At 42.5% G+C, this 18,532-nt stretch overlaps 1 protein-coding gene across 1 annotated transcript; it reads right to left on the bottom strand.

Annotated features, from left to right (window-relative positions):
• Positions 1–11,432: 11,432 nt before the first annotated feature.
• HTR3C (5-hydroxytryptamine (serotonin) receptor 3C, ionotropic) lies at positions 11,433–17,580 on the bottom strand. Its single transcript, XM_005872122.2, has 9 exons — positions 17,514–17,580; positions 16,091–16,257; positions 15,618–15,662; positions 15,075–15,184; positions 14,611–14,780; positions 13,163–13,323; positions 12,495–12,699; positions 12,091–12,306; positions 11,433–11,960 (listed from the first exon to the last, which is right to left on the bottom strand). Exons 1-9 carry the CDS (start codon positions 17,578–17,580, stop codon positions 11,731–11,733), a joined length of 1,371 nt encoding a protein of 456 aa, XP_005872184.1. The 3' UTR covers positions 11,433–11,730.
• Between the last annotated feature and the right edge of the window lie 952 nt (positions 17,581–18,532).

Below are 18,532 nucleotides of genomic sequence, written 5' to 3'. Positions count from 1 at the left end.
GGTTTAGCAACCTTGTCTAATGAGTGGTTTTACATCTGAATTCCAAGTACTTTTTAAGGAAAATGGGTGACTTGAGAGATGGGGCAGGTGAGGCCATTGATAAAGGCCTCATGAGGTCCTTCTGGAAGTTACTGTGCCTCAGAGAACGTGCATGGAACCCTGAGAGAGGGACAGTTATGCAGGGACCTGTTAGTTTCGGAAGGCAAGAACATGTAATTATTGTGTTGATGGGTAAAGTGAAGTTAATGAAACTCTGTTGCATAGTAACAAAGCTCTAGAAATGCATCCTTTGTCCAATTGTGGACATTAGTGATTATTGTCAATATTGAGATAAGTAGCTTGATTGAGAAGTTAAGTTCCTTCCTTGTTATATAAACCTGACTGACAGATCTCTGTCTCCACAGTTAGCACCATAGTGTGGGTCTGAATTATGCCTTGTTCGCACTATTAGAATAGCTTATGGATCAGATGTCTTCTAGATATTTAGTCCATCCCCTTCCAGTCTAATCCTTCATTTTGCCATTCTCCTAAAACAGAACTGTCCTGCTTATCCTTCCTTATCTAAAGTTTCCAAAAGCCTACATCCCTGAGGCCACCAGGGAATGTGTGGAAATAAAAAATCATTTGATGAGCTTTTTGAAAATACCTGCACTCACACCTTTCCACACTTATAGAAGTGTATGTGTGTGTGTGTGTGTGTGTGTGTGTGTGTGTGTTTAAAAGCCCTAGCCAGTTTGGCTCAGTGGATAGAGCGTTGGCCTGTGGACTAAAACGTTCAGGTTCTATTCCAGCCAAGGGCATATACCTCGGTTGCAGGCTCAATCCTTAGTATGGACCGTGCAGGAGGCAGCCAATTGGTGATGTTCCTTTCTCATTGATGTTTCTATCTCTCTTTCCCTCTCCCTTCCTTTACTCTCTAAAAATCAATAAAAATATTTAAAAAATAAATAAAAGCTCCCCAGATAGTTCTGATTCACACTCATTTCATTGATAATAGAAGTGTTGGTGAGGCTGTAGGGCCACAGGAACTCCTATGCACTGTGGGTGGGAGTAAAACATTTGGAAAACAATTTATCCTGGTCTCGTAAAATAGAAGATGTATATATCATAAGACCCAGTGAATTCTCCTCCTGGGTATATTCTAGCACTGCACTGCTGGTCCCATGTGGCTATTAAAATTTAAATGGACTAAAATTAAAAATTAAGTTCCCCCTTCACAATAGCAACATTATTTTTTCTTTTCCACAATAGCCATGTCAAATGTTCAATAACCACACGTACAGTATATTAGAGCAGAATTATGTAATGGAATACTATGCAACAAAAAGCTTTATTAACTTTACCCATCAACATGGTTAAATTCAAGAGCATAATATATTTTTTCTTTGTTATTGAATTTATTTGGGTGACATTGGTTAATAAAATTATATAGGTTTCAGGTGTACAATTCTATAATACATCATCTGTGTATTGTGTGTTCACCACCCCAAGTCAAGTCTCCTTCCATCACCATTTATCCCCCCTATATCCTCCTCTTCTACCTCTCCCTACCCCTTTCCCTCTGGTAATCACCATACTGTTGTCTGTGTCTATGAGTTTTTTGTTTTGTTTTGTTTGTTTAATCCCTTCATCTTTTTCACCCTCAAGAGCATAATATTGAATGATTAAAAACAAGCTGCAAAATATATGAAGTATGATATTACATAACATGTGTGCATTCTAAAGTATACATATTTAAACAATATATTGTTTAAAATTCATGCATATGCAGTAAAACCGAAACAAAAAGTAAGAGAATAATAAATGCAAAATTCAGTACAGTTATCTATTTGGAGGAAAGAGAGATGGATATGCTTGTGAAGGCCCTTGCGGAAGACTTCAAAGACATTAGTAGTTGTAGGTGGGGTATGTAGAAGGACTTTAACTTTTCATTTTACATTGTTATATAATATTTAAGTTTTTTTCATCACGGGCATATTTTATTTTATTTTTCATTACAATTAACATTCAATATTATTTTATACTAGTTTCAGGGATATAGCATAGTGGTTAGACATTTATATAATTTTTGAAGTGATCACCTGATAATTCTAGTACCCACCTGGCACTACATAGCTATTACAATAGTATTGGCTATATTCCCTATGCTGTACTTTACATCCCTGTGACTATTTTTTAACTACCAATTTGTACTTAAAAAAAATATATATCTTTTTATTGATTTTCAGAGAGGAAGGGAGAGGGAGAGAGAGATAGAAACATCAATGATGAGAGAGAATCATTGACTGGCTGCTTCCTGTAGGCCCCCTACGGGGGATCAAGCCTGCAACCCAGGCATGGGCCCTGACTGGGAATCAAACTGGTGACCTCTTGATTCATAGGTCGATACTCAACCTCTGAGCCACACCGGCTGGGACCAATTTGTATTTCTTAATCCCTTTACCTTTTGTTGTTGTTGTTGTTAATCCTTAGGATATTTTTTTCCATTGATTTTTTAAAGAGAGAGTGGAAGGAGGCAAGGGGGAGAGAGAGAGAAAAAGAGAGAGAGAGAGAGAGAGAGAGAAAGAGAGAGAGACTGATGTGAGAAAGACACATTGATTGGTTGCCTCTGCACACCCAACTGGGGCTGGGAATTGAACCTGCAATGAAGATATATGCCCTTGACTGGGAATTGAACCCGAGACCTTCCGATACCTGGGCCGATGCTCTAACCCTGAGCACACTGGCCAGGGCTCTTAAGTCCTTTATCTTTTCCACCCAGCTCCTCAACCCGCTTCCCATCTGGCAACTATCAGTTTGTTATTTGTATCTATGAGTCTGTTTGTTCATTTATTTTGTTCTTTAGATTCCACAAATAAGTGAAATCATATGGTATTTGGTTTTCTTTGTCTGACATTTCACTTAGTACAATACCCTCTAGGTCCATCCATGTTGTCACAATTGGTAAGATTTTATTATTTTTTTATGGCTGGTTAATATTCCATTGTATATCTGTATCACATCTTCCTTTAAAAAAAATCCTCACCTGAGGATGTGCTTATTGATTTTGGAGAGAAGGGAAGGGAGAGAGTGAGAGAGAAACATTAATGTGAGAGAGAACATCAATTGGTTGCCTTCCTTAGGTGCCCTGATGTGGGATTGAACCTGCAACCTAGGTATGTGCCCTGACCTGGAATCAAACCCAAAAACTTTTGCTATACAGGACAACATTCCAACCAACAGAGACTCACTGGCCAGGGTTGTACCATCTCTTCTATATTCAATCGTCTATGGGGGTGGGGCACTTAGGTTGCTTCCATATCTTGGCTATTGTAAATAATGCTGCAATGAACATAGGGTGCATATATCTTTTCAAGTTAGTGTTTTGGATTTCTTCAGATAAAAACCCGGAAGTGGAATTGCTGGGTCATAAGGTAGTTTTATTTTTAAATTTTTGAGGCCCCTCCATACTGTTTTCCATAGTGGCTGCACCAATTTTCAGTCCCACCAGCAACGCAGGAGGGTTCCTCCATGGGCACATTTTAAGAACAGTTATATTGAAGTATAATCGATATAAAATAAGCTATTTCAACACTACACACTGACAAGTTTTGATAATGTATACACCTGTGAAACCATCATCACAATCAAGATAACGAACAGTTTATTATCTTCCAAATTTTCTATGTGACCCTTTGGAATCGCTCTCTCTTGCCCTTCCCCACTCCATTCTGATTGCCAGGTGACCACAGATCTGTTACTACACATTGCTTTAACATTTCCTAGAATCTTTGTATCCTTCCTTCTTTCCTTATACTATGTTTATTTAAAGCTACACATTTCCTTTGAAATATTTACCACCGACATTTTGATATGTACTAGTTTCAATTGTAGGAATTTAAAAAAATTCAATGATTTATTTGTTGGAATTATGAGTTATTTAGAAACATACTTTTTAGTCTACAAATGTATAAAAGGGTAGTTATTTTTTTGTTAATCAATTCTAGTGTAATTGTGACTAAAGAGGCAGCATAGAAAATTGGGTATGAACTTTAGAAGTTACAGCAGGAATCTTGTTGGGATCTTTCTCAGCAGACTTCTCCAGCCAACAGCAGCAGCCCTCCAGGAATGCGCAATTAAAATGTGTATGGGCCACCCCAAGAGACTGAGGGACATGACCTGGCTGAGTCTACACAGTCACCAAACCTAGTAATGTTATGCTGAGGCTTCCAGGTCAAAAGAAATGTTGGGTGTTTCCTTCCCACGTCCCGCGTGGGTCAGGGTTCAGGACCTGGAAGCAGAGCCGCACACAAATGAAAATGAAAAGACAAGAGATAATTTGAAATATTGGGGGACCAGGCGGGCAAGTCCAACTCAAGGGGAAGGACTTCCTCCAGTGCTCAGGCCTCACCAAGCTTTTATTCATCTGGGATGCACCCATAGCATAGCCCTTAGGCAGGTGACCCCTGGCAACAGACAGACTAGCCCATCAGCAAGGATTTACATAATAAATGGGGGAGTAGTTTCAGCTACCACTGTCTGGACAAACAGAGGTGGCACCTAGCTCCGACCTTTGCTAGGGCTTCAAAGGCACCCAGCCTTCGGGGGGTTCTCTGTCTACGCTTATCAGATAGCGAAGGCAATAAACTGTTTCCCACAAAGAAACATTTTTTTCAAAACCCCTTAATCACGAGGAGTCATGTCTGTTCTTTTATCTCTCCCATTCCCAGTAAGAGACAGTCATAGGATGTGAAGAACAGTAACACTGAACATAAAGGACACCTCCTTCACCCATCAAAAGATGGTGCTGAGAAAGCATTTAATTTCTATGCCCATCTTTTTACACAGGATTTCAAGTCCATACTGTGAGAATAAACAAGTCATCTTTTCTGTCAAAGAACAATTTAGACAGCCGCCATTTTGGACTGCGTGACTTGGCAGCCGTCATGTTGGCCGCATGGCTTGCAGCTCCCCTGGGGGCCGCCATCTTGAAACAGCAAAGGCCAACCCCTCCCTTTGAATCAGCCAATCGTGAAAGACTGTGTCCTGAGCTCCAATCAAGAGCAAGGGACAGGTCACGGGCGTCAGAGGTTATAAATCCCGGGCAGACCACCTGCTCGGTGTGCGGTGTGCGTTCACTTCCAGACTATGTGTGCGCACCCTTCTATGCAGAAGTATGTTTGGCATGCCGCCTGGCTCCAGAGTATGTTTTTTTTTTAATTAAAAAAATTTTTTTTTAATTGATTTTAGAGAGGAAGGGAGAGGGATAGAGAGAGAGAAACATCAATGATGAGAGAGAATCATTGATCGGCTGCCTCCTGCATGCCCCGCACTGGGGATCGAGCCCGAAACCCAGGCATGTGCCCTTGGCCGGAATGGAACCTGGGACCCTTCAGTCCGCAGGCCGACGCTCTATCCACTGAGCCAAACTGGCTAGGGCTCCCGAGTATGCTTTATGTTCTACCAGGACCCCTGACTTGCGGGGGCTCACCTTATTTCTAACAATATCTAAGAGGGAATCCACCAAGGACCTTCCAAGTCCAGACAGTAGAAACTTCCCTGCTGCTAAGCCTCACAAGTCTTGCTAAGACCAAAATACTGCCCCATGGAAAGGATGGGGATTGAAATTGGAAGCTATAGTTCAGAAGATCATGGTCCCCAAATATTAGGAGTGTGTCTTCAAACAGTGCAGAGATGGAGGGAGACATAGTTGTCCTGGATGACATACTATCTCTGAAGTGGCCCTCCTGAAGGTGGGAGTGTTGCTCCTCAGGATGCTGAGATGGAAAGAGAAAAAGTTAGGTGGCATCCGACCCAGTCTGTCCAACAAACCAGGAGTTGAACGTAGAAATGCCCCTTGAGAGGTCTTTAGAGGAGAGGTGTGGCAGTGGGGACCACAAAGTGAAGACAGAGACACACCCAGACCTGGTCACTGCTAGAAAGAAAACCCCTGGTGCCAGGGCATCTGCAACCTCACAGAAATCTGGGAGTAATCTAGGGTTACCAGATAGTTCCTTAAGTGGGGCAGCAGCTTGAATCTTTTCTGACTCAAAGAATGTACCTCCAGTGGGTGTACTAGCCCCTGAGGCAAATCCCAAGGCTGAAGGGAAGGAGACTGATACAACGACCATTTCCCCCAAACAAGAGGGTTTCCATTCAGGAAGGAAGAAGGGGAGACCCATTGGCAGTGTGAATAAGCAAAAGAAGCACAAACGGGCCACTGCACAAACCCCCCTCAACCCCCTCAAACACCGGAAGGCTCTGCAGACGGAGAGCCAAAGCCAAAAAAGCAGAGGCAACGGAGGAAGAGAAGGGGCACAGCCAAGGAAGTGGAAAACCAAATAAGCAGTTCCCAGTGTGGAACCCCAAGAACCTCAGATCAAACTAAAGAATGCCACCCAGCCACTGGATAAGACTGATGCCAAGAACAAGCCTTTCCCCCCTTATATCCATGCAGTAAACTAGTGCGAACTTGGAGCTGTGTGTACAATCACCAACGCTGAAGAAGAACAGACTAAATTGCTGAGGGGTCAGAGGGCAGAGGTCTCTGACCTTCCACCCATCAGCACTGAAAGCAAGGTGCTCTCAGCCTGTTCCTTCATGCTGCAGGGACCTGTGGTGACAGGCAGTCTTCTGTTATGGGGCCCCTGGTTTGCTGGCTGCGTGGCAAGTGCGATAGTTACCAGAAACACGGGTGATCTCTTTTATCCCCAATATTATGCAGCTACTCTACCGAAGAACCCACCTCCTAAGAGGGCCACAGAAATGCAGAGCAAAGTGTAAGGCAGAGAAGAATGAAAGGAAAGTAGTTTGTGAACTCAAGATTCCTGAGACTAGGAATCTAAGCAGATCTTTCTTCAGCCAAGTATGAGGAAATAGGCAAGAGATGTGTTCTTAACTTACTTAGTAGGAATTAAGTAAGCAGGTAGAATTACTGCTCTTTTGGTATCTAGCAAAGTTCATAATAGAACAGGGTGGAACAGGTAAGTGAAACCTGGGCATGGAAAATGTTGGCTTTGGCCCTAGCGAGTTTGGCTCAGTGGATAGAGCGAGAGCGTCGGCCTGTGGACTGAAGGGTCCCAGGTTCGATTCCGGTCAAGGGCACATGTCTGGGTTGTGGGCTCAATCCCCAGTAGTGGGTGTGCAGGAGGCAGCCAATCAATGATTCTCTCATCATTGATGTTTCAATCTCTCTCCCTTCCTCTCTGAAATCAATAAAAATATGTTTTTGTTTTTGTTCTTTTTTTAAAAGAGAAAATGTTGGCTTTGGGTAGCTTGGCAGAATCACTCAATTACTCTCAGGGAGAGTATCTTAATGACCTATGTCATAATTGCATTTACCTTCAGCATGCTAAATTGTGCCTTTATAAGTCCTCCTGCTTGCTTACTGAGAAGCTCCAAACCTTTCTGGTGGTTCCCTGAGAAAGGTAGCCAGCCACACATGTTAGGAAACATCTTCATGGTGTATTTAAAAAGTGCTACTTATTTTGTATAGATTTCTACAACCATGCTTTATATGTGAAATAATCTGTGTCAGGGTTATTAACTCTGTTTCGCTTCTTATTTTAGACCACAAGGCTCACCTCAGACCTAATTTATGAACAGGTTGTGTTGTTTTTTGGGTGTTTTTTTTGCAAAGGACATTGCCAATTATAACAATTTTGGCACAGAAAACCTAGTCACATATCCATGAGATGGGGAAAAAATTGCAAGATAACATCTAGAGAAATATAAATGTGGAGGTGGGAAAAGAAAAAAAATGGTGCAATGTGATCTTAAGAAATTTGAAATTTCTCAACTATGTGGCAAACATTCTTCATTTTAAGTTATTGTAAAAGTCAAGGACAAGGTTCTGAAGGAGAAATATGTTCCAAGTGATGGAAAGAAGGAAACATAAGAGAATCTGTAAGCAGAAATGCCTTCACTAGTGTATAAGTAACATGCCTAAGAACTCAAAGATAGTTAAATTCACATATAAAAATGGGCTGCTAACTTTCCACATTAGTTAGGGAAAAATAAACTATACCAGGATGGGATAAAGGGATTACACCTAGAGCTGGAAAAATAGTGGTTCTTTTTTTAAAAAAATATATTTTTTATTGTTGATAGTATTACAGATATCTCTCATTTTCTCCCCCTGCCCCCTCTTCCTCTAAAATAGTGCTTCTTGATTGGCTAGCATACATTCATATATTAACCCTTCAACAAGTCTGTATTAAGCACCTATGCTATGTCAGGCATGGTACCATATACTGAACTATAAAAATGGATGAGAGCCCCAGCCGGTTTGGCTTAGTGGATAGAGCCTCGGCCTGAGGACTGACGGGTCCTGGTTCCATTCTGGTCAAGGGCATGTACCTGGGTTGCAGGCTCCTCCCCGGCCCGGGCCCTGGTCGAGGCGTGTGCAAGAGGCAACCAATTGATGTGTTTCTCTCACATTGATGTTTCACTCTGTCTCTTCCTCTCTCTCTAAAGATCAATGGAAAAATATCCTCTGGGGAGGATTTAAAAAATGGATGAGATTTGTACCTGATCTTTAGACAAGCACACTCTCTTAGGGGAGGTAGAAATGTAAATAGATCCCTGAAATGTATTCACCTAATTCAAATATAATTCAGATATATTTTTTGGTATGCTTTTACTTTCCCTTTCAGTTTCTGTCTGTCCTCAAGGCCTTGTTCCCAGCTAGCTGTTAAAATCCTCCTCAGGATAATAACTGCTGATGAAGGTGTGAAGTGCTATTAATAGGGAATTCTTTTTTTTTTTTTTAAGGGGGGGCGGGGAGACCAGGAGTGGGTTGGAAGAGTTTAATGGGGAAAAAAGGATGGCCTATGTCAACAATACAACAATAAAGATTTAAAAAAATATATGGGGTTTTATTCCATTGTATACTAGTATATGTACCACTTCTTCTTTATCCACTCATCTACTGATGGACACTTAGGTTGCTTCCAAATCTTGGCTATTGCAAATAATGCTTCAATGAACATATGAATATATATGTCTTATTATTTTTTTTTAAATGTGTATGTCTTTTAAATGGTGTTTTGGGTTTCTTTGGATAAATACCCAGAAGTGGAATTGCTGGGTTCTTTCTTGTCTCTTGTTATAGTGTTTGTTTTAAAGTCTATTTGTCAGATATAAGTATTGCTACTATAGCTTCTTTTTTTCCATGTCCATTTTCTTATTTCTTTTTTTAAAAATATATTTTTATTGATTTTTTTTTTTAGAGAGAGGAAGGGGGAAGAGAGAGAGAGAGAGAGAGAAAAACATCGATTGGCTGTGTCCTGCCCGGGCAAGTGCCCTGACCTGGAATTGAACCAGCAACTTCTTGGTGCATGGGCAATTTCCATTTTCATGAACTATCTTTTTCCATCCTTTACTTCCAGTCTGTGTGTGTCTATTGATCTAAAGTGAGTCTCTTGTAGACACCATACATAAGGATCTTGTTTTGTTACCCATTTGTAACCGGAACCCAAGTTTGGCTGCCTGCCACCAGGAAAACCAAATTCGTAAAACAGATGCTGGTGAAGAAGGAAAGAGGTTTATTCAAATGCAGGCATCTCGAGAAGATGGACTCTTGTCACAAAGTCCATCTCAACATCTCAGTGCAAGCAGAGGTTTTTATAAGGCGGGAGAGGGAAAGCAGAACAAAGAGTGGGGTTGAAAAGTTCTCTACATGCAGGCCAGCATAGTCCATTCTGATGAGGATCTTGAAACTGGTTATGTGATGGTCTGGTGTGTATCATCCTGGTCTTCATCATCCTGGTTCTATGGTTGAAGGTCAGTAAATCTCCTGGAACTGGGATGACTGACGGTCTGGGTTGCATCTTCTGAAGTTAGTTCCTAGTATTCTTATACAAACATGCTGCTTATCTATAAGTTACATATTAGTCAGAGTCGGCATTTATCGAAACAACATCAAAAGAATGGTGGGGTGGGGTAGGTTACAATTTCCCACTGTTACACATTCAGTCACCATACATCTTTTGATTGAAGTATTTAATCTATTTGCATTTAAATTAATTGTTGATAGATATGTATTTAATGCCATTTTATTATTCATATTTTTATCTTTCTTCTTCTTTTTCTTTAAGAAGACCCTTTCAAATTTCTTGTGATACTAGTTTGATGGTGGTGAACTCAGTAGTTATTCTTGCCTGGAAAGCTCTTTATCTGTCCTTTGATTCTAAGTGATAGGCAGGAATAAAAACAATAAAATCTTGCCGTCTACAGCAACATAATGAATCTAGAGGGTATTGCGCTGAGTGATATAAGTCAGATAGGAAAAGATAAATGATATGATTTCACTTATATGTGGAATCTAAAAAACAAATTACGTGAACAAGCAAGACAGAAATAGACTCATAGATACAGAGCACATTTTGATGATTGCCAGATGAAAGAGGGGTTGGAGAGGATGGGTGAAAAAGTGAAGGGATTAAAAAGTACAAATCGGTAGTTACAGAATAGTCATGGGGATGTAAAATACAGCACAGGGAATACAGTCAATAATATAGTAATAATTATGTGTGGTGTCAAGTAGCTACTGGAAATATTGGAGGGATTATTTTGTAAATTATGTAAATTTCTAATCACCAGGTTGTACATCTGAAACTAATATAATATTATACATCAACTGTAATTGAAAAGTAAAAAAATTAAATATTTTAAATATGATTTTTGATAGTAAAAGTAATATTTGTTCATTGAAAACAGTTAAGAAAATATAGTTAAATATATAAAAGAAAACAGCAATCACTCATAATCCCAATTTCATTATCCAGCACAAAGTTTGCTCATGTTTTGGTGTTTAGCCATCCATACCTTTTTCTCTGCATTTCTCTCTAGCACTTTTGTTTTCCTACAGAAATAATATGTACATACTGTTTTGTAACTTGTTTTCTCCACTTTATATACCATGGACCTGTTTCCATGTTTATGAACATAGATCTATATTCCCACTTTAAATGGCTACAAGGCATTCCATCATGTGGCTGCATGACAATTTACTTAACTTGAACTCTAACTGAGGTCCTCGACTGCTTTCCTGGCCCTCCTCCAAGCACGTGTATTCAGACGGCCCTCTCAGTTTGATTTTGTGGAATCAGAGGAATCTGTCAGAATTTTAAAAAATGACACAATATTTATTTCAAAGAGCAATTTTAGAAATGAGAGAGGTAAAGGAAAGTGAAATGGAAATGATTGATGAAAGAAATATTTTGCAATTATAACCATTTTATAGTAATTTCTTGCAAATGAGACTTTACCTTTGTATTCTTTTAAACTCTGAAAGTGACTGAAAGACTTAAAATCAAATAATATTACGATACACCTGTTTAGGGTGAAGTATCAAAACTTCTGCAGGAGGACTCTCCACCCCAGAGTTTGTGGACCTATCATAAAGGTACTGAGGGGTCAGTGCTTCCTGGAAAGTTGTTTATTGGGTCAATCAATCAAGGAGAGACTGCACTGACCTGGACCTCAATTGATAAGGAAGTCAGAGTTAAGTTAGGTGTGGCTGAGGAACACTAAACTTGTGCAGGAATGATGACCATGGAATACGAGAGGACTATGGCTGTTCTGAACCTACTCGGTAGGGCTGTGTTGAAGTTTTGAGAATATAGAAGAGGACATGGTAGTCACTGGAGAAGTGGCTAAGATTATGAAAGAGGTCAGGGTTTGGCTGGCCCTAATACAAGGAGAAACTCAAACTGTGGTTTGCAGGGAGAGATGGACGTGGATGTCAGCCTAGGTGCTCCAGAGGACGATGATGGAGGTGATGAAGGTGGCCATGAAAATCAGGTAGAGGAGGAACAGCAGGGTGTCCATCATGTGGCTGAACTGTACCCACAGGCTGGCCAAGTGCTGCTTCTGGGCCTCATCTTCCTGTTGGCCCCTTGTTGACTCAGGGCACCCATTTAACTCTGCCTCTCGGGGGCCTGGCACCTTCCCCACCAACTCCACAGGCTCCTTCAGACCTACAGAGAAAAATAGACTCAGCCATGGGCTGTGAGGATCAACTGGGAGGGAGGGGGGGCAGGGGAGGAGGCTGAAGCAGAGAAATGAAGGTGTTGGAGGAGAAAGTGTGGGCAGTGCTGACTTCCTTACCAGGCAGGTGGGCAGGGGCGAGACCCAGACCCTTGTTTCCCTTCTGGGGTGCAGTGGGACAGCATTTCATTGGGTTGGTGCAGTGCAGAAGCAGGGAATGGAGCCACCGGGGCATAGGTGGGGGCTGAGTGGTGGCCAGGTGTAGCAGGTAGGTGATGAAAATGGTCTCCAGCAGGCTGAGCACCATCAGAGACAGACACAGAGCAAAGTAGACACCTGAAGACAAATGCAATTAACACTAAACGAGGGTGGATCATCTCTACACTTTTCTTAAGCCTCTTTCCCCAAATTCAATATTTCCCCAGAACCCCCTTCCTCCTTAAGTAGAGAGGCAGCCAGTTCTCCAGGTTCCCCTCCCTGTCCTCTGCTGCCTTCTCTTCCCCAGAAAATGGGAGGGGCCATACTGATGAGGGGGGTGCCACTGGCAGGGAGTAACTCATTCATCAGGAGCAGGAAGACGTTGTAGCCCAGCAGAAGGGTTATCTTGAATGGGGCACGGTTCTCGCTTTCTGCAGGCAGGAAGAAGCTGAAGGCATCAATGGCCATCAGAAAACCACTGGGCACCAGAAGGTTTATGACATAGAGGAAGGGCCTGCGCCTGATGGCCACCTGGTGGGGGAGGAGACAGTGTGGAGAATGTGGCAATTACATTGATGCTAAAGGCTCAGTTGCATATTTGACTCTAATCTTTGCTGGTGTGCTGTTTGGCTGGTCATGGGATGGTCTCTTTAAGTAACACATGCCCTCCTACAGAAGTGTCCCCAGTTTGTCTTCTAATTTGCATTTGTGTCCAACCTGCTGGGAATACAACTGTAGATGTTGAGGGGCAAGGAGGGCCCTTTGCACCATCAGATGGTGGCTTTTCCATTGAGGGGGGAGCCCAGCTGCTCCTCCTCTCTGCAAAGCAGAGGTCCTTGGGGATCCTTCTTTAGGACCATCAGGGTATAGGGTGGGGTGGGGAGCAGGTGCTGAACCCCCTAAAGCTTCTTTTTATACCTCAAAAAGCTTTGGATCAAGAGAAAAATCACAGAGCAATTGGGATAGGAAGTCAAAGAGTGTTTCCTGGACTTACATAGAACGTGATCTGGTCATATACATTGCTGCCCACCAACATCTTTAGGGTGGCCTTGTTGATGCCCAGGAGCTCCCACTCTCCCTGGGTCTGAATGACGTCACGAGACGTAGCTGTTATCTCCCACACTTCCTTTTCCATGCCCAGAAGCATGCTGTCCACTGCAAGGGAGCCAGGGCAGCTCAGTCCACAAGTTCCTAAGCCTTCTGCCCACAAAATTCAATTCCTCCCCCACTGAGTTTCTTCAACAAATTTTCCTCTTTGTCTTTTTAAAAGCAGGGCATCAGGATTTTTCAGAAGTGGGTTCCAGGACCAGAAATTCATATGTGTGTGCTGTAGCACTGATTTTGTTGTTGTTGAAAACAAGGATGAGTCAAAGTTGTTATGGGAATTTTGAATGTGACTCAAACGAGAGTCATTCCCATTTTCCTTCTCAATTCCCCAGTTGTATGGTGCTGTTTTAGTGGAATCAATCATGCACAGCTCAACATTTTTATCATTACCTGTATGCCCATTTAATGACTGATATATTCAAATCTGCCCCGTGATACCTGGTGGCATTCAGTCACATTGAGTTAGTGGTTTAAGTGTGTTAGCTATTAAAGTTAAAAGGGTTGAGCTAAAAATTATAGAGGTTCAGTAGCTCAGGGTCAGATATGGTGCAAAGGCCACTTAAGACTAAAGCAGTAGTTTGGTGGCTTAAAAAACAACAACAGGCCCTGACTGATTTGGCTCAATGGATAGAGCGTCAGCCTGCGGACTGAAGGGTCCCAGGTTCGATTCCGGTCAAGGGCATGTACCTTGGTTGCGGGCACATCCCCAATAGGGGGTGTGCAGGAGGCAGTTGATCAATGTTTCTCTCTCATCGATGTTTCTAACTCTCTATCCCTCTCCCTTCCTCTCTGTAAAAAATCAATAAAATATAAAAACAAAACAAAACAAAACAAAAAAACAACAGTTTATTGAGGAATTAAAGCAGTAATTCTTAACTCTGCACACTGGCAAAACCTGGGGAGATACATAGAAAATAACATCACTGCTTGGTAGGTGTGGCTCAGTGGTTGAGTGTTGACCTATGAACCAGGAGGTCACAGTTCGATTCCCTGTCAGAGCCTATGCCTGCGTTGTAGGTTTGATCCCCATTAGGGGGAGTGCAGGAGGCAGCCAATCAATGATTCTCTCTCATCATTGATGTTCTATCTCTCTCTTCCTCTCCTTTCCTCTCTAAAATAAATACAAATATATCTTAAAAGATAAGAGCATCTGGGCCCCACCTGGAACAATGGAATTAGAATCTCTAGGGTGTTGTATAGTTATTGCTATTTTTAAAAGCTTTAATGGGCAGCCAGAATTGGGAAACACTGGTCTAAAACTTTCCCTCATAATACCTACACCACTCATTGTCTTCCTGCGAATCTAAAATAGCTGCCAAAACATGTCTCACTCACCTGTGTAGAGGAAGGAAGTGAAGGTGAAGGTGCAGTTCTGTTGGTCAAAAGGGAAGTAGAAGATGTCCAGGTTACAGATGCTGGTCACCCGCACTGGCCTATCGTACTTGATCCGACCGTCACTGCTGACATACGCGGAGAGACCTGTAGGTGCCCGATCCACATCCATGCTGTTTTTGAGAGGAGGAGAGGTGGGGGCTGTGGGGGCCTTAATCAGCCGGTGTCTCCCTTTCTTCCCAGGTCTTCCCCTACTGTGTTCTCCTTTTGGGTTCTTTCTCTAACGTCACTCTATGTTGCCTATGCTACTCCTCATGTGTTTTGTGGGAGTCAGTGAATTGTGGGAGTCAATGAATGGAGGCTGTGCCCCTGTCTGAATCTTTTGGTGTCCCTGTGCCCTGCACTTGACCCTAGGCTGTTCTTTTAAGATGGGCTTCGTACAGGCTTTTCCCAGCCCAGATACGCACGATTCTACAATGAAGATATCTGGAAGCCACAGGTTTTCTGCTGATACAGTGAGCTTATTGACTTCGACACACTCTTCTGGGTTCCAGCTGATGAAAGGATTGTCCCACATCTACAGGCAGGGCAGTGGGAAACAGAGGTCCAATCAGCCTCCCCCATTCTTCTTTAAACTCTGATCCTCTCACACCAGTCATGTCCCTACTAACCCATTCCTACCTCCTCCTCTTTATCTAGCCAGCTGTCATTGGCAAAATACCCCACAATGGCCCTTTTTCCAGGCAGTCCTTAAATATAGCCTAATATCACCTAGACCCAGGAACACACCAATAGACTGGCTTACAACCACTTGCCCATTTTCTTCGGTCACCATTTCTCCCTTCCTAAGATGCTCAGGGAGATTCGTGTCCCCACTGTTCTAAATGGAGTTATTTGGTCTCAGAAAGATTTATACACTGACTAGAGGTTTGGACTGGAAAACCTTAAGGTAACTCCTCAAAAATAACTTATAAATGGAAGTGGGAAGGGGATAGTTGAATCTGCCTTACCAAATTAATCCACAGGAATGACGTCAGAAGCTGGAGCCGTACATCCTGGTGAAGAAATTCCCACCCAGGACCATTAGTGCATTAATGCAAAAAAGTCTTGCCCTGCTCCCAGGTCATAGTCTTAATAATATTGACTAATGTATTGGGCCAGGCATAGTTCTAAATGTTGGACTGTCTTTTCCTTACTTGCCTCCTCTTGTATCTAGGTACCATTCAGGTTTTAATCAACAGACAGATCACTTCCTTTTAGAGCATTCACAAAGAACAGGACTCACGGACAAATCATTCCTGAAAAAAATACCACTGCAGCTTTCTTCTTTATGTTTCCCCATCTTATAGGAAACCCCTCTATTTATACGAAATCCATTCAGAGTACCTATTGTCCGCCACTAGACCAGTACAATGCTGGGTGGACAGGACAGAGGATCCTTGTTTCCCATTAGAAGCTATGGAAAGTGGGGACCAGGTCTCACCACTTCCAGGATGGCAGACAAGGTGAAGGAGATGTTGACATGAGTGGGGATGCTGTAGTTGATGACTGGACGAAAGGCCTTTCTGTCAAACACTGCTTGGAAGGCAGCAGGATCCACCCCATATTGGTCAAACCCTGAGCAATTGATGGTGAAAGTGTCGGCTCTTCCTGTAGAAAGCAGAGACTCTGTGAGAGAGGGTCTCCACGGAGCCTCTTTGCAGAGAGAGAAAGCAGGGGACATACTGGGAGAAGCAGGTGAACCCTCCTTCCTGTACCAAAACCTCCCAAGGCCAAGCCCTTCCTGCCAGGGTCAGAGGATGAGCTGGTCTGGTAGGCAAATGGTGGAAGTCTATGTGGTGAGCTGAGTCAGGGCTCTATCCTCATTCCCATTGTTTCATCCTCATGCAAAACCTGTCCAAATCTATATGCAAACCAGCCTTGCTGCAATGGCAGCCACTTTAAGGAGTCTTAGTGGACCCATCACAATGTTCTTGGGCCCACCGAGTAGACTGCTGAGCACTGCCCTAAAACGGGTAGTTAGTCTGTTCTGATGTATTTCTCATTTGCATTTCTTCCTCAGGGACTTCTGCAAGAACAGATGTATCAAAAAGATAAGAGAAGCAAACAACAGCACTTACTAGTACTAAGTGGATGTGGGAAATATGTAAGGTATTCTGAATGGATGTTTACCTTGGTGCTATGCATTTTTATGTTGCTTATCTCAGATTTAGTGACCCCAGATATGTTGGGGTTTATTTCCAACATTGGAATTATTAGGTGATACCACTGAGCATATACTATGTGCTGATCACATAGTGAGGCCTGTGTGGTGGTGTCCCTTGGCCATGGCCAGGGAGCCGTCTGGGTAGTACCTGAGCAGAATCTTTGCCCCATTGTCACCTTTGTTTGTTCTTTTTCTCTGCCTGCTCCTCTTCATCTCCATTTCTTTCCATACTGTTGAAGCTATGTACCCTGACTTGGAACAAATATTCCCCAGTGGAAGCAAAGTATCCACTTCCTTTTGCCTCAGATTGTTCCCCACCCTCCCTTGATGTTTCACTTACTCCTTCAGGGCATGTTTAAAATTAGCATCTACTCTTTTCATAGATACCATATCAAAGGAAAAAGAGATAGGGAGAGTGGGATGACACACGGTGGAAGGAGCTCTGGGGTCAGTGAAAAGATGGCATTGGAGAGATGGTGAAATGGGACAGCTTGGTAGATCCCTATGCAGGTAGGAATAGAGGAAGGCTGTGCCCTGATCAGTGGATTGTCTTTCTGTCACCAAAAGGAAATCAAGACACAGACATTATGGAAGAAATATTTAACATCTTAATTCTGAATGTTCTCCAAATACTAGAGGGGAATTCTTAGATGTCCTTCAGAACCACACTCTGGTCTTCCCTGTTCTTGCCCCATCTTACCTTGAAGCAGAAGGCTGACCGTGAGGTAGAAGAGGAGTTCCCCCCCAGGGGGCCACTCCCCTTCCATCTTCTCTTCTGGACTCTTCTCTGGGGACTCACCAGGAGCTCCCAAATCCCTTGGGCTTAAAGGAGCTCAGACCACACCTTGGATCCTGGTTTTGAATACTGCTTATGACCACTCCCTGGTGAGAGGCTGTGCCCAGAGAGGTCACAGCAAAGTGTTCTGCTTTGCCCTTGTCCAGGTATGCCTTCCGGGCTCCAGGCGGGGAGGAAGTTGGGCCAAAACTAAGGGAGAAGGGCCTGTTTGGCTACTCTGTGCTGAGATCAGTAACAAAATAACTTGCCATAGTGAGGAGTGTGGGCTGGGAAATAAGAATTATGTTCTTGTAAGACCAAGTAATCTGCAGATTTGGAAAGGTGACAATATTTAAGGATTTGGTTATGTATTCACTAGGTTTAAGTGCAAATACCAAATTATAATTTTGACTCATATCTTCATCATTGATTATCTTTCCCCAAGACCGACCCCTTATCTAGGTTTTCTCTTTCCAATCTCTCTGCCTCCCTGATTCATTCTCCCCCAAATCAATGTCCCGAATACATTTTTTTACTCTATGCATTAATTACATGATAATAGAAGTCATAAAATTAACAGATAGCAGAGCTGTTTTTAATGTTTTATGTTGTCAATAGTGTTATACATTATCATAAACTAGTAATCTCAGATGATATTCATATTAATGGCATGTATCAATATTATATCTTATGTCACACCTCTATAAAAAACAATCAGAGAGTGAGTGAGTTGAAGCATTGTTATGTTGCATTAGTTACATTTCCAGAAAGACTTGGAAATTTTTTTCTTGCAGAAGGGTAAAGTTTCTTTTAGAATACAAAAGAGACTTTGTTCAGAATGAAAGATCATGACAGCCCTAACGAGAAAGTGCTGAGGAAGGTAGGAACGAACGACTTAGGGGCCCAGAATAGGAAAGTACAGGAGAGAGGGTGTAATAGCTTCC

The sequence above is a fragment of the Myotis brandtii genome, unplaced genomic scaffold (genome assembly GCF_000412655.1).
Source record: "Myotis brandtii unplaced genomic scaffold, ASM41265v1 scaffold368, whole genome shotgun sequence".
Lineage (NCBI taxonomy): Eukaryota > Metazoa > Chordata > Mammalia > Chiroptera > Vespertilionidae > Myotis > Myotis brandtii.
This window is presented reverse-complemented; position numbering and strand designations above follow the sequence as displayed.

Coding starts and splice junctions, on each gene's coding strand:
- HTR3C (XM_005872122.2), bottom strand. CDS start 17,580: ATGGAAGGGGAGTGGCCCCCTGGGGGGGAACTCCTCTTCTACCTCACG. Junction 15,185..15,617: donor CATTCCTGTGGATTAATTTG/GTAAGGCAGATT, acceptor CCCTGCCTGTAG/ATGTGGGACAATCCTTTCAT. Junction 13,324..14,610: donor CACTTCCTTCCTCTACACAG/GTGAGTGAGACA, acceptor GCTCCCTTGCAG/TGGACAGCATGCTTCTGGGC.